The following is a 12838-nucleotide window of genomic DNA, read 5'->3' on the forward strand; positions in this document are numbered from 1 at the left end:
GTCTGTCTCCATACTTTGTTTTCATGTTTCAGCCCCTTTATTTTGGTGCTCGAATGCTGGATTTTTCTTGCAAAGGAATCCTTGGTGCAGCGGTGTAGTCCAGGATATACGCAGGTATACGGAGTATACACACTTCTTTTAAGTCAGCACTGAGGATACCCACCTCCAACCCCCCTGTGACGCTGCTTTTACAGTTACACATGTAGCTACGTTGCCTAGCAGCGCAGCTAATGCTACACCGGTGCAGTTAACCATCAGCTGGGTTAACTTTTACCTGAACATAGACATTATACAGATATATGTATATATGTCTATGGGCCTGTCTCTGACCAGTATGTGTGCCAGTACTGGTTTTATAACTCTCCTCCCTGAAACCGAAAAGCAGAAATTGTGTGACAAATATACTGATGGATCTTAAACTAAACAGTCGTCTTAAACGCCACTTTTTAAATAAAACAGTGATTTTCTGGGCTACTTTTTTCTTTTCTTTTTTTTTTTTTTTTAAAAAAAGGGGCAAAAAATTGGAAGTGTTGGGAATGTTGGGATTACAGTGCAGAAGGTTGGCATGATTCCAGCTCAACAGTTTAACAGTATGTATATTTTTACTGCTTATGGAACCCAGACGTCCAGCTGGACTGACATGTTTTTAGATGAATCACAAACAGTGCAGAGAAATCTGGGATGTACAGATCTATGTTTATGTAGAACACACTGCCTGGATAAATGATTAATAAAAACAGAAAATATCAACTTACTTCTTTTAAAAAAGTATTTGATCAGAGAACAGCTCTCTGAACATTTATGAATATCACACCATTATCCGATGATTTATTCTGTATTTTATTCATATAATGTCAATGTAACTTATAGTGTATTAATTATGGAAATCATGTTAATATAAACTAGGTCCTGTGTTTGTGTTTGTTTTTTTGTTTGGTTGTTTTTGTGTATTTCTGTTTTTTATTTTATTACCTTTATTTGTGATCATTGTAAGATAATGTGAATAAATAGCTTTTAACAGCTAATAGAGATCTAAATGAAATAAAATACTGAATGAAAGGAGCATTTTTACCTCAGCAGCTCCTGTCGGGTTGGTTTTCTGTTGGGATGTTGTATAAACGGATCTCACAGTTCTGGTCTCATGATGTCGCCTCGTGCTCGCTCTCTCTGGACGTCGTGCAGCTTGCAGGTAAACGACCACGGTCACTAAACTATACTAATACAACAGGTAGGATTTGCTGTACTTCTTTATTTATTTTAGTTTGTATTTATTTGCACAGAATAAAAACAGCTGGTATAAAACTATAAACAAGAAGAAAACAGATAAAAACTCCGTCGAGGGTTTTAAGAAAACAAAAACTTCAGATAAAAAATTTCACAGGAAATAAACATGTTTTTAATACTCTGTGTCCCTTATTAGCTGTTTAATCTCACATTTTCAACCAATCAGCTAAGTTTGAGTGTAATACTGTAGTTTTTCATGTACTTGCTTGTGTATTACTCGTTTGGACTCCATTATGTGGCTCAGATCTGATTCAGTCGCCAGTTTGTAAACAACACAATAAACATGGAACAGACTGGGATTTGGTTGTGATAACTGCTGGAAAAAAACCAGTAGCAGTATCATAAATGGTATCATTGAAATATTTAGTCCTTATTAGTACTAAATATTTAGTTGCAACTGGACAAGAAAGCCTCCATTTATGAGGATATAGAGAATAAGAATCATGAAAAGCGCTTTTATTTTGGCGTTGTTGTCGTCTCTCCTTCCTTTCTGAACATCTTTGGACTTTCGCTGCTTTCAGTTTCACTGGATTTTATTTTCACTGCTGGTGCAAATGTACATCAGTCTGATGTAAAGTTTTATAAAATCACTATTTTAAGATTTTTATATGAATCCTTGACATGAATTGTTCAGCATCTTGTTGTGATTGTGTGCCAGTGTGTGTGTTTGCTTATTTACAGCTAACAGATCATGTGTGAAGGCTCCCACACTTTTGCTGTTGTTATTTCTGGCAAACTAAAGATGATACGGAGCTCAAACACAAATTCTACTTCCACACACACTTTAATATCATTTTATAAAAAGAGCATTTATTTCAAAGTTTTTTTTTTTTTTTTCTTTTTCTGCTTCGGAGATTGAAGCACATAGTAAAGCAACAGTACAATGTTCAGAAAATATAAGTGTGATGCTGTAACTTTTTTCTTTTAAATCTTCTTAACATGTTGTTGTAATACTGGAATATTCTGCATGTATACTAAAATAAGAACTTTTAAAATTGTACAAATCGGTACCATAAAACTTGACAGAGAATAAAAATGAGGCGTTCTTTCACTGCAACAAACACAGATTGCTAGTTGTCCTCTTGATCGGGGAGAAAGAACAAAGAAACGCCAAATAAAGATAGAAATAAACTGAAAGGAGAGGAGAAACGTCGGGTGCACGCAGGAAGCAAAAGCTGATATTTAACTTTTAGTAATCAATTTCTTACAGCTGCAGACGTCTAAGTTTAGACCGCTGTAAGAACATCCCATCGCAGCTGCAGAGTTAAATATCAGCGTTTCCTGTGCAGCTGCAGCCAGAAAAACCAAAGAAAACGAACAGTATCGTCATAATAATGAGAACAATAATAACTGAAAACAACACTAATCATAATAATATAATAACATTAAAAAGAGATTGAACAAAAACTTACACACTTAAAAAGGATGTTCTGCTTTCAGCCTTTCCAGATCATGTTGTATGTTCCTATGTGCACATTTCATTTCAATGGCAACACATGTTGATACAACAGATGTTGCTGCCAAGCTGACGTGGTATCAGCGAGAAAAGCCCCAACGTGGACACCAGTCTGCGTTTAGCATGCTTCTGCAGAAACAGCACATCCTCCTAAGAGTGCATGAGGCGCAGGTTGGATCCTCAGTGATACGTCGCGCGTCGCACGTGGCTCTGTACACACCTAACATGGAGATAGTTTGCTTTCGGAATACATGTTTCAAGTTACAAAAAAAAAAAAAAAAGAAATAAAAGGAGAAACAAAAAAAGGGAGAATGCACTGCGTTGCAAGAGTGTCCGTTAAGTTTAAGGCGATTCTTAGAGCTCACAGGTTTATTCTCATTGTCGTCATTGGTGGGTGGACGGAGAGGGGGGGCGGCGGCTGCTGATGGGAGGATTTGGGACGCCAGGGTCGTGGAGAAAGGTGGATTTTCTTTTAGCATCTTCTCAGCAGTGAAGAATAAAAACAAAAAATCATCCACAGGTTGGAAACTGAATCCATGTTGAGTCTTTTGGGGAGTAGAAAAAAAAAAGCTATTTGTGTTGCGTTTTCACAGATGCTCCTTTAGTCCACGTGTTGGTCAGTTGGATGCTACTGAAGCTAGCGGTCTCTATCTTCAGTGTTGTGTTTACCCCTGGAGTTGTTGTTTAATTATTATAAGGCCACCATACTGTGAAGATGCTGACAGCATCTTCACAGTATCAACAACCCAGAGTCTGTCACGCCATCTAAACAACAGCACCTGCTGGATTCAGCAGATAAAACAACAAATTTGACTTTACTGACACATCTTCAGACTTCATGTCTCTTCGCGGGACCCAAACAAACCTTTTTTTTTTGTTTTAAAGTTTACTTTCATCTTGCTTTCCTCTTGTCTTTTCAGTGATTAAGAAAAGGAGAGATGCTCCACTCAGGAAGCTTTTAAGGGACTAAAATCACTCGGAAAGCGTTGAGGAAGCATGTGAATCCAGTCCATCAGGGTTTGGAAAACCTCTGACACACTCAAGGTTTCGCTTTAAGTAAAACAACAATGTTTCCATCAAACTGCTCCCAAACAAAGACAGCGGAGGCGTTGAGCTCTCAACCCTGCAAGGCTCAGGTCTGTAGGCGCTACTGGGGGGGATTTGGAGATTTGGAAATTTTGGGAGCAATTCAAGTCCAAGCATTCATTATGAGTCCACTTACAGATGGTCCTGAAGGACCAGGGAGGTGCCGGAGGGAGAGCGGGTAATATTCATCGACAAATTGGCATGAACTGATCAGCTGGGAGATGGTAACAACTGGAAACTGGGGGGGGGGGGGGGGTCAGCTCACAAATCCTCATGGAATCAGTAAATCAGAAATCTGGGGCGTCCACTGAGGAAGACCTCTGTTAAGAGTCCTCTCCTTCATCAGCATCGTTAATGGAGCAGTCTTTGGTCCCGTACAAATCTGCCAGCTTCTTAAACCTCGGCCCCCAACTCTGCAGATAGTCATAATCCAAGTCGGACTCTGTTGTGACGGACTCCAGCGAACTCAGCGACCCAGCCAGCGACCCTCTGCCTTCGTAGCCGTAGATCTGAATAGAGTCGTAAGGCGGCGCCGTGGGGTCGCTGTCGGCCTCTGCAATCCGAGTCTTGATGAAGTCATCGACATCGACGCTGTTGGCTGCAGGACGCCCCAAGCCGGGCCTGATGGGATACTGAAGCTCCGGTTTCATATCCTTCCTTGGCAGGAAACCGTTGGCGCCATCTGGATTCTGAGCAGAGAGAGAAAACAGTCAGACGAGGCTGGAAGTAAAGCCGTCAAATAACCAGAGATGAAGCGGATTTGATTTTATTTGCCGGCAGATAAAAAGCACCACGTTTAAATATTGACAGGAAACACAACTGGGATATCCATCCTTTAATCACGCAGAAAATCAACACAGAATTCCAAAATATCTTCATTGTGAAGATATTTATGAGCGACGACGTTATTACCTGCAGCGTCGCGATGTCGAAAGCCTCGGTGTCCTCCTCGCCACCGCCCTCGTCGTCGTAAGTGATGATGTTCTCCCTGATGTCCTCCTCCTCAAACACTATCAAGGGTTCTTTCTTCTGACGCCTCAGTGCAACAAACAGAACAACTATAGCTGCAAAAAGACCAGAAAACATCAACATTTACTGAATAATCCCAGTTCCCTTGCATCTCTAAAGCAGGAAAGTGCGTACGAGGCGATAAACATGCATGTTAGCTCATTTAGAAGCGCGGCTGCACCTTGTAGTTTATTTAGTCATTATTTAGCTGTAAACATTTGGCACTTTGTTGGGGCTTTTCAGCCCATGAGGCTTTTTAAACCTCGCAGAGGCAGTGCTGTGCATGTAAAGGTTTTTATTTCCAGGAAGAAGTTTAAACCAGACGAAGGAATTTATCCAGATATTCCACCAAAACATTTACCTGGCATGTCGGCGTCTGTCCATAAACACGCTCTACAACTGGTGCAGTTGTTGGGTTGGTTGGTACTTTATTACATTCTCTGTGGGGCTGCCCAGAAGTACTTTTGTTTTGGAGTAAGGTAGTAGACCTTGTTTCCCAACTTCCCCATGGACCCTGCATTGCTTCTTATCTTGGACAATTCAAGATTCCCAATCAAGCAGAAACAACGTAAATTGTCGTTGGCTTGCATGACTGCAGCTAAAAAATTCATCGTCCAGAGGTGGCTGCCTCCCAATGACCTCCCAATAAAACATCTGTTGTACACCCTGTCGGATATTTTGTACCTGGAATTATCTTCAGCTAGAATTAACCATGCTAGTTCGTCTACTATTCAAAACTGGTTAAGAGGAATAGATGGGGCTTCTTAATGCTGTCTGACTAGTTTACTATTTAATCCTTCCTTGTTGGCTCATTTCCTTGACACTAAAAATGTAGATCTGTAATGTGTTGGTTGGGTGGGGGGGGGGGGGGGGGGGGGGGGGGGGTAGAAGGTGTTCCAAGGGAAACTCCGCTCCATTGTTGAAAATATTAATAAAAATGACAAAAACAGGCTCTAAAACAATGATAATCATGCTGATAAATCAGGATCTCATCAGAAACATGGTTTTTATTTTGCTGCTCACCAAGTAAAATGACGATACAGGCCAGTATGGCTATCAGAGCTCCAGTGCTGAGACCAGCTGGTAGGACGTAAGGCTCCACATTACAGGACAGGATGGTGTCTTTGCTGTCACAGGAGCAGACCCTGATGGTCAGGGTGTTGGTGCTGCTCAGAGAAGGGAAGCCGTTGTCATTGATCTCAATGGGAAGGTAGTAAACGTCCTGGGTGAGGCGGCTAAATCCTTTGCGGATAACGTAGATACCGGCGGTCCCATCTGCAGAGAGAGCGAGAAGAGAAATATGATGCTTGGCAGGGAGAACAAATTGTTCCATTATTTTCTAACTGCGAAAGGTTGAGGAGTTTGTGGGCGTCGCATTAAAGCATCGCACGCATGTAGAAGGAAAAAAAAAAAGCACTAATTCTGGGTTTGTTAGCAATTCACACGCAGATTTTTGTTTAAATTCCGTCCACACTCACTCAGGGTCATACACACTCACACAGCTGCCGCTGAAGTGTGACTGACATTAAATTTCTCCACCATAGTGGCTCCATTCATCAGCTAAATAGGAAATGTAGTGAGAAGCATCGTTACAATCAGAAAATGTGGGCTTGCTTTGCCTTTGTACATCCTCTCTGCTCCCCCCTTTTTCTTCTTTATCTTATTATTCTTTGGTTCTCTCCATCCAATGAGTTCATCTCACATTTAGTATTAACTTTATTGCCAACAAAGAATATTATGAGGAATCTGAAAGGCATTTTAGAAGCATGCAAGTGAAAAATTCAGAAGCGACTTTAAACAAAGTGTAGAATCATTTAACTAACAAAGGATGACATTAAAGCTACACTGTAAAAACTCAACCTGTAGATAATATTCTGGCATTTGGGACATCAGAAAGATACGGTTAAAAAATGTTCTAGTAGAATTCTATGATAGAAATACAGTTTAAAATTTCACGGTTTCATTTTTATTTCTGTATTTTTAATGATTTATTGAATATGTTGGCATGTATGTTAACAGCTAAATGAATTATAAATGCAGGCAGGGCCTTGCTCAGTCCAGGGACTTGGACCTGTCCACACCTTGACCTTCTAGATCAACACTATTTAGTATGTATTCATGTAAAGTGTAAATAGATTCACAGTCAAATGAGAGATTACTGGAGTCAAACTTGAATTTATGAATTTCTTCTTTTAAAAAAACTTTTAAGTGAAACTGTGATAGATTTTTTTTCTGTTTTTATGCAAAATGACAAATTTCCTTTAAACGTGTCAATTTTATGTGTTTACAATAACAGATTTATAATGTAAGTTTACACTAAACATACATCTACAGTCTGTTTATATGATATGATATGTTTATTATATTATATTTATATATACTATTGATATTACAGCTTTAAAAAACACATTGTACTTTGAAAAAGACTCATTTTTATAATATTTAGGGTATTTGATTAACTGCAACATGAGCAAAATCAGCTTCTCTTGTGAGGATAAAGTCATTCAGATGTTTAATATGTTCTATATTTATATTATACAGTAACTTTGCTGTTTACACATTAAATATTAAGATGGTTATTTCACAGATTCATCTCTGCATTAATGATTTAATTTTTACATTCCTGGTAAAAATTCCAAATTGAATTGATAAATGTCGGCTATATAGTTGTGAAAATGATGTCCTGACTCTGAACCTGGGATCTAACGGCGTAATCTGGATTCCAGGTTGAAATCAACTCCACCTGCATCTGCTCATGTCTCCGTCGCTTGTTGCTACAAGCCTCCTGGCAGTGTGTGTGTATGTGTGTGTGTGCTCAGCTCAGCTCAGCTGCGTTGTTCTGTCAGTGTTCTGTCAGTTTTACATGGATGTTATTGATGACGTGTTCCATAAGGGATTTATTGATGAGATGAACGGCACGTTAAAACAATTCCAGTTTTTCCTTTTCGACCCTCTCTCTGGATTCTACTGTTCTACTTCATCTTACTGCCGTTCCTCCCAGCACTCACAAAACTTAATTCAATCACTCCCCCCCCCAAGATATATGTACAGACGGATGGAGACCCCATTGCAATTAATACAGCCCGCAGGACGTGTGTGCATGTGTGAGTGTGTGAGAAAGATTCCGAGCACCTGCTGATTTCTACAAGGTACCGTAAGCCTCCATCTGGCTATGCTTTGATCTAATCTGAGCGAGGGGGGGGTAAGAGGCTGCAAATGAAGAAACACAGAAACTGGCTGCAGAAAAGGATGAAGAGAGAAAGAAAGAAAAGAAAGGATAGAGAAAAGCAAGGCTCCTACCTCTGTTGCTTTTAAGGGAGAAGTTCTGGTTGTGTGCGACCTCTGGAGCGAGGCTGTACGTGAAGTATTGCCTGTCAGTCATCTCGTCTTTGTCCACTGCACTCACTCTTTCAATAATCTGCATCACACGTAAAAACAGGGGTTAGCCGAGCACACGGTGATCCAAAGCTCTGGTTCTGGGAGGTTTCTGGGTTTTCAGATGCTGACATGTTGTCGGACGCAGACAGACTTACCCTCCCCGGTGTTACAGTTTCACACATGAGGACTTCGTTGTTGCTTGCAAACTCAGGGGGGTTGTCGTTGACGTCTTTCACTTTGATGTTAACGCGTACCTTGGTGTCCTGGTGGTGGCCTCCTGCATGTGCACACAGCGTAGCGTGACAGGATGAGCTTTCCAGCTGCTAACAGACGCTTGAACCAGAAAGCCAGACTTGGTCTTTTACATAGATTTGCAATCGCCTCTGCATCTGGATTTAAATGTCCTTTTTGGCTTTAAGTGAACAAGAAGCTGCTTTTATTTTCAAGCAAAGCTGCCCGTCAGTTTGACTTTCAGCCAACTATTTGTTGTTTTCATTGGCAAAAACTACAGACGTGTTTATGATGACATGAAACAACGCCGTCAAGCGGCCCCCCAGCTAATTCTTCCTGTACGCCACCACTCTGATATGCAAAAAGTGACAAATATTACGCCTGCTGCAGATTAGCATAAAGCAAATATTATGACTCAGTGATCTAAAGAACTGAAAAACAGCATCTTTATTTATCTTCTGATCTTTATACGTTTAAAAAAGAGATCCTCCATGTCTCTGCTGCAGCGCCTTGCATATTTGCTGCTGTAGTCGGTGTAATTTCTCCACCACCCTGTCATTAGCAGGCATTTATTTAGCTTCCCAGGGTCTGCAACCGCTTAGCATAGCCTGCAGTGGCTCTAGCTTTGTGGGCGGCCAGCCCGTTTCCATCTGTCTGTCTGGCGTCTAGCACGCCACAGTGAAACCACGCGGCGCTCTGCTAGCTTCAGCCCCAACCACAGAATACCAGGGTGGGGCCGCTGTGGACCGCGAGGGGTTTCTGGACCTAAAACCATGGAGGGAAAAGTTCTGGATGGGCTGTGGGGTGACTGCTCTTCCCCTTTTCTGTGCCCACTCTTTTTGTGTAGTTAGCAGATAACTTGTACTTTTCCACTTCTCTCTCTTACGGCGTTACAGATGAAGCCTGTCAAAGCTGTATAAATACATACTCATTAAAAGAAAACGTATAATCTAACCACTTTGACGTGCTCTCTAAATATTTACATTAAAGCAAGCAGTGGGTAGATATATGAGTTAGGCATCAGAAGCGGCTTTTGTTTCTTTTCTTGCCACCTTAAACGCACACAGAGCTAACCTCTATTAGTAGCCTTTTGTCAACGCAACAAGGCTTTTGTTTTTCCTTCTGGCCAAAGTTTCACAGGAAGCTACGTGGAGTCATCTGCATCTAGATGCACTAAATCTAGATCTCATATCACCATCAGTAGGTACGGCTGGATATGAATATCACCTCTACAAATTCACTGTAAAGTAGTCTGCGTGGCATAATTCCCTTCTTGGCTTAACCTAAAAATATCTCTTTTATATACATGTCTCTGAGCTCTGCACTGACATTCATACCCAAATGTTGCTTTTTTTCCACCTGGAAGGATTACATTCAAGCCAGCTGCTTGAATTCACTTAAGGTCTACACAAAATATGTCCTGGAATGTACCCAACACTGCAGAATGACACTTTAAGCTTCGGGTGCCAGCAAACGCGTAGCCTGGTGGCTATTTGGGAGTTGTCCATCTGTTACTTCATGTCTGACTTTGCCTCTCTCTCTGACGACGTACTGGAGAATGAATGAGGAGGAATGTTTCAGTAAACACAAATCACACAACAGGTAAGCCCCAAACTGGGCAGAGTTGTGCTCATTGACTGAGTGACGGTGTGGGAAAGAGGTAAATCCACCCTGACAGCCTCCTCGTCGTCGCACCGCTTAACTTTCAAACGCAGTCAGCCTGAGTGTTGATACGAGAGGAAAGGTCTTGTTTTATGCTTGATAAGCCATCGCAGCCTTGTGTGTTTGTAGCTTTTATTAGAATAAAAACACTTTAAGGAGAGAGCCACATGTCAGGGTCAGGGTGTGTATGATTAGTGTGAGACATACCGATCTCTATGGCTGACACAGAAATGTTGTGCCAGGCCTGTGTTTCTCTGTCCAGAGGTCTGGTCGTGGTTATCATGCCGTCCTCTGAAATGCTGAAGAACTGTTCTACGTCGGTGTAGCGAGGGATCATATACCTACACAGAGAAGTCACACACATGCACTTCAACGTGAACAGAGTTATCCTTGAACATCTCGTACCTCCTGTAGCTTTTTGTGCAGAAATTTTTTGCATCTCTGTGAATCAGGAAAAGGAAAATACTGACTTATTCTACAGTTCTGACATAAACTGTGTTGGAAGTCCCTGAAAGTATTCAGTCCATCCATTATTCTGGTGAGAAACCACACACACACACACACACACACACACACACACATCTGCGTTACCTGACAGGATTGTTGGCGACATCGGTGTCCTTGGCATGAACTCGTCCCACCGCCGTGCCTCGGGGTGCGTTCTCCTCCACCTCAAAGGTGTAACTGGGAGCTACGAACACAGGAGGCTCGTCTGCGTCCTCCACCGATATCTACGCACAAACGTAAACACACATGCAGTCAAATGCCACGTAGATCTGTTGTCACATGCGAACAGAAACACCTCATACGTACCTTGATCGTGGCTTCGTCTTTGTACGGCCCCCAGGCCAGGAACTGAGAGTCAATGTGTGGGTTGGAGCCCTCCACCTTCAAAGTGTACGATCTCTTTGTCTCAAAGTCCACTTGCTGAAAGACACACAGCACAGACACGAGCAGTGTTTGAGACACAATAAAGGCTTTTTCTGTGCATGTAAATACTGTCCTTCCCTGCAGAGGCTGACTGGTTGGATGAAACGCATGAGCGACCCGTGCTCTGCTACCCTCCTCTGGTAGGGGGCGCTGTTGCCACATGAATGAGTTAAAGCAACCCAGCAGTCATGCTACAACCACTACTGCTGCAAACCAGCTGAACCATTAGTCCCCACATATACAGACTTTAATTTCAAGATCTTTTGTGTTGCATGATATGGCATGATATGATATGATTATTTTTGGATGTGAATGAATCATTTGGCTGTTTCTGTTCTTGCTGCTTTCATCATCAGATGAAAACAAGGCCGGTCTGTTTCTAATGAGCCAGGATGAGGTTTGGGAGTCTGGGACACCACATGATAATAGGGAATAGAAAGTGCTTTCAGTCACAAGATGAAGACGAAGAGAAGAAACAAGACCACAAGCTGTGTGCCAATCGAGCTCTGCAATATTTCCCGTGCTACACCTTAACAAAGGGAGCAGGTAGATTAATAATAGATTTTTATTTAATATCCCAGGCACAGAACTTCAATATGTCAGTGTAAAATAGATTAAATTCAGTCACATTTAACTAAGCATCAGTTCATTTACTTTGCATTAGGAGAGAACCAACTCTCTTGTAATAGCCTTGATACTGAATTGATTCACTTGTGTGCTTAAGGGTTTCCAATTCTGTGCCAAATGTACAAATTTTCCTCTCACATCACATTTCCATTTAGCCTTATAAAAAAGTAACAAAGCAATTATAAAGCAATGACCCTCGGCTAAATATTCTGCAGGGTAGTGTGCATCTAATGAATCCCCGTCTTTCCATCCGCTTCTCCTCTTAGGGTCCAGAATCCATCCCACAGTAGGGAGAAGTTTAAAGTCAACAAATGTTCGGGCAGTTATTGTGTGATGCCATGCCCAGGAGTTTCTCTGCTATGATTACGATGAATCATGTCTTGCCAGGAGCTCTTGGCAGCAACTTCATCTGCAGCCCAGTTGTAGCCGTAATCATAGCTCTTTTAGGTATTATTGTTTGTCATAAACCCAGATAAAAACCCTTCTCCTCTACGTGTGACGGTGACATTAACGTGGCAGAAGGTTGATGTTTTCATTTCAAACCTCCCATCTCAGTAGGAACGGAGAAGTGGGGACATCTCAAATCTACAACATCCCACTGGCTTGTTTTAGAGGCAAGTAATCCTGTTTATCGTCGATGAAAGACTCTGAATCCAATCAAGATGGTATCTGTGAATGGAGCTCACGGCGCTGTCTGTGATCCAACATGAAGGCCAGAAGGCGGCACGGCGCGCCAGTGGATTGTTCCACACTCATCCAGCTGCAGGTAAACATGTTTAATGCGATGATGCCGGTGCAACCGTTGGAGACGAGAGGTGACCCAGTTCTTTCATTTCCTCTTCATCATCCCCAAACTCTTCATTCTCTCTCTCTCTGTCTAATCAGGATGCCATAATGATAATAATATTCACAATAACGCCCCTCCTTCTCCCTCTGTTACACACACAAACACAGGCGCACACACACAGCTCCTTAATATTCTGTGGACTGCTTTCGTCAGGACACAGTTGAAAGAGAATAGCTGATTAAAGCTCATCCCCGTGTGTGTGTTTGTGAGGAGGAGTGTGAGAGAATAGAGATTAGTGAAGGCTACTCTTGATGCTGATTTGAAAGTGTGTATGAGTGTGAGTTTGTGCACGGGCTCTGGCTTGTGTGAATGCATGCACTTGGCTTTTA

General features: G+C 41.8%; 1 protein-coding gene across 1 annotated transcript in view; it reads right to left on the reverse strand.

Moving 5' to 3' along the window:
* Window positions 1-2197: 2197 nt before the first annotated feature.
* The window catches only part of cdh11 (cadherin 11, type 2, OB-cadherin (osteoblast)), a 94904-nt gene continuing 84263 nt past the window's right edge, over window positions 2198-12838 (reverse strand). Inside the window, 8 exon segments of the mRNA XM_079248477.1 lie at window positions 2198-4515; window positions 4739-4890; window positions 5858-6109; window positions 8135-8252; window positions 8368-8489; window positions 10313-10446; window positions 10697-10836; window positions 10919-11032. Of these exon segments, the coding sequence (XP_079104603.1) occupies window positions 4150-4515; window positions 4739-4890; window positions 5858-6109; window positions 8135-8252; window positions 8368-8489; window positions 10313-10446; window positions 10697-10836; window positions 10919-11032 (1398 nt within the window). The 3' untranslated portion in view covers window positions 2198-4149.

The sequence above is a fragment of the Telmatherina bonti genome, assembly GCF_933228915.1.
Source record: "Telmatherina bonti genome assembly, chromosome: 11".
Lineage (NCBI taxonomy): Eukaryota > Metazoa > Chordata > Actinopteri > Atheriniformes > Telmatherinidae > Telmatherina > Telmatherina bonti.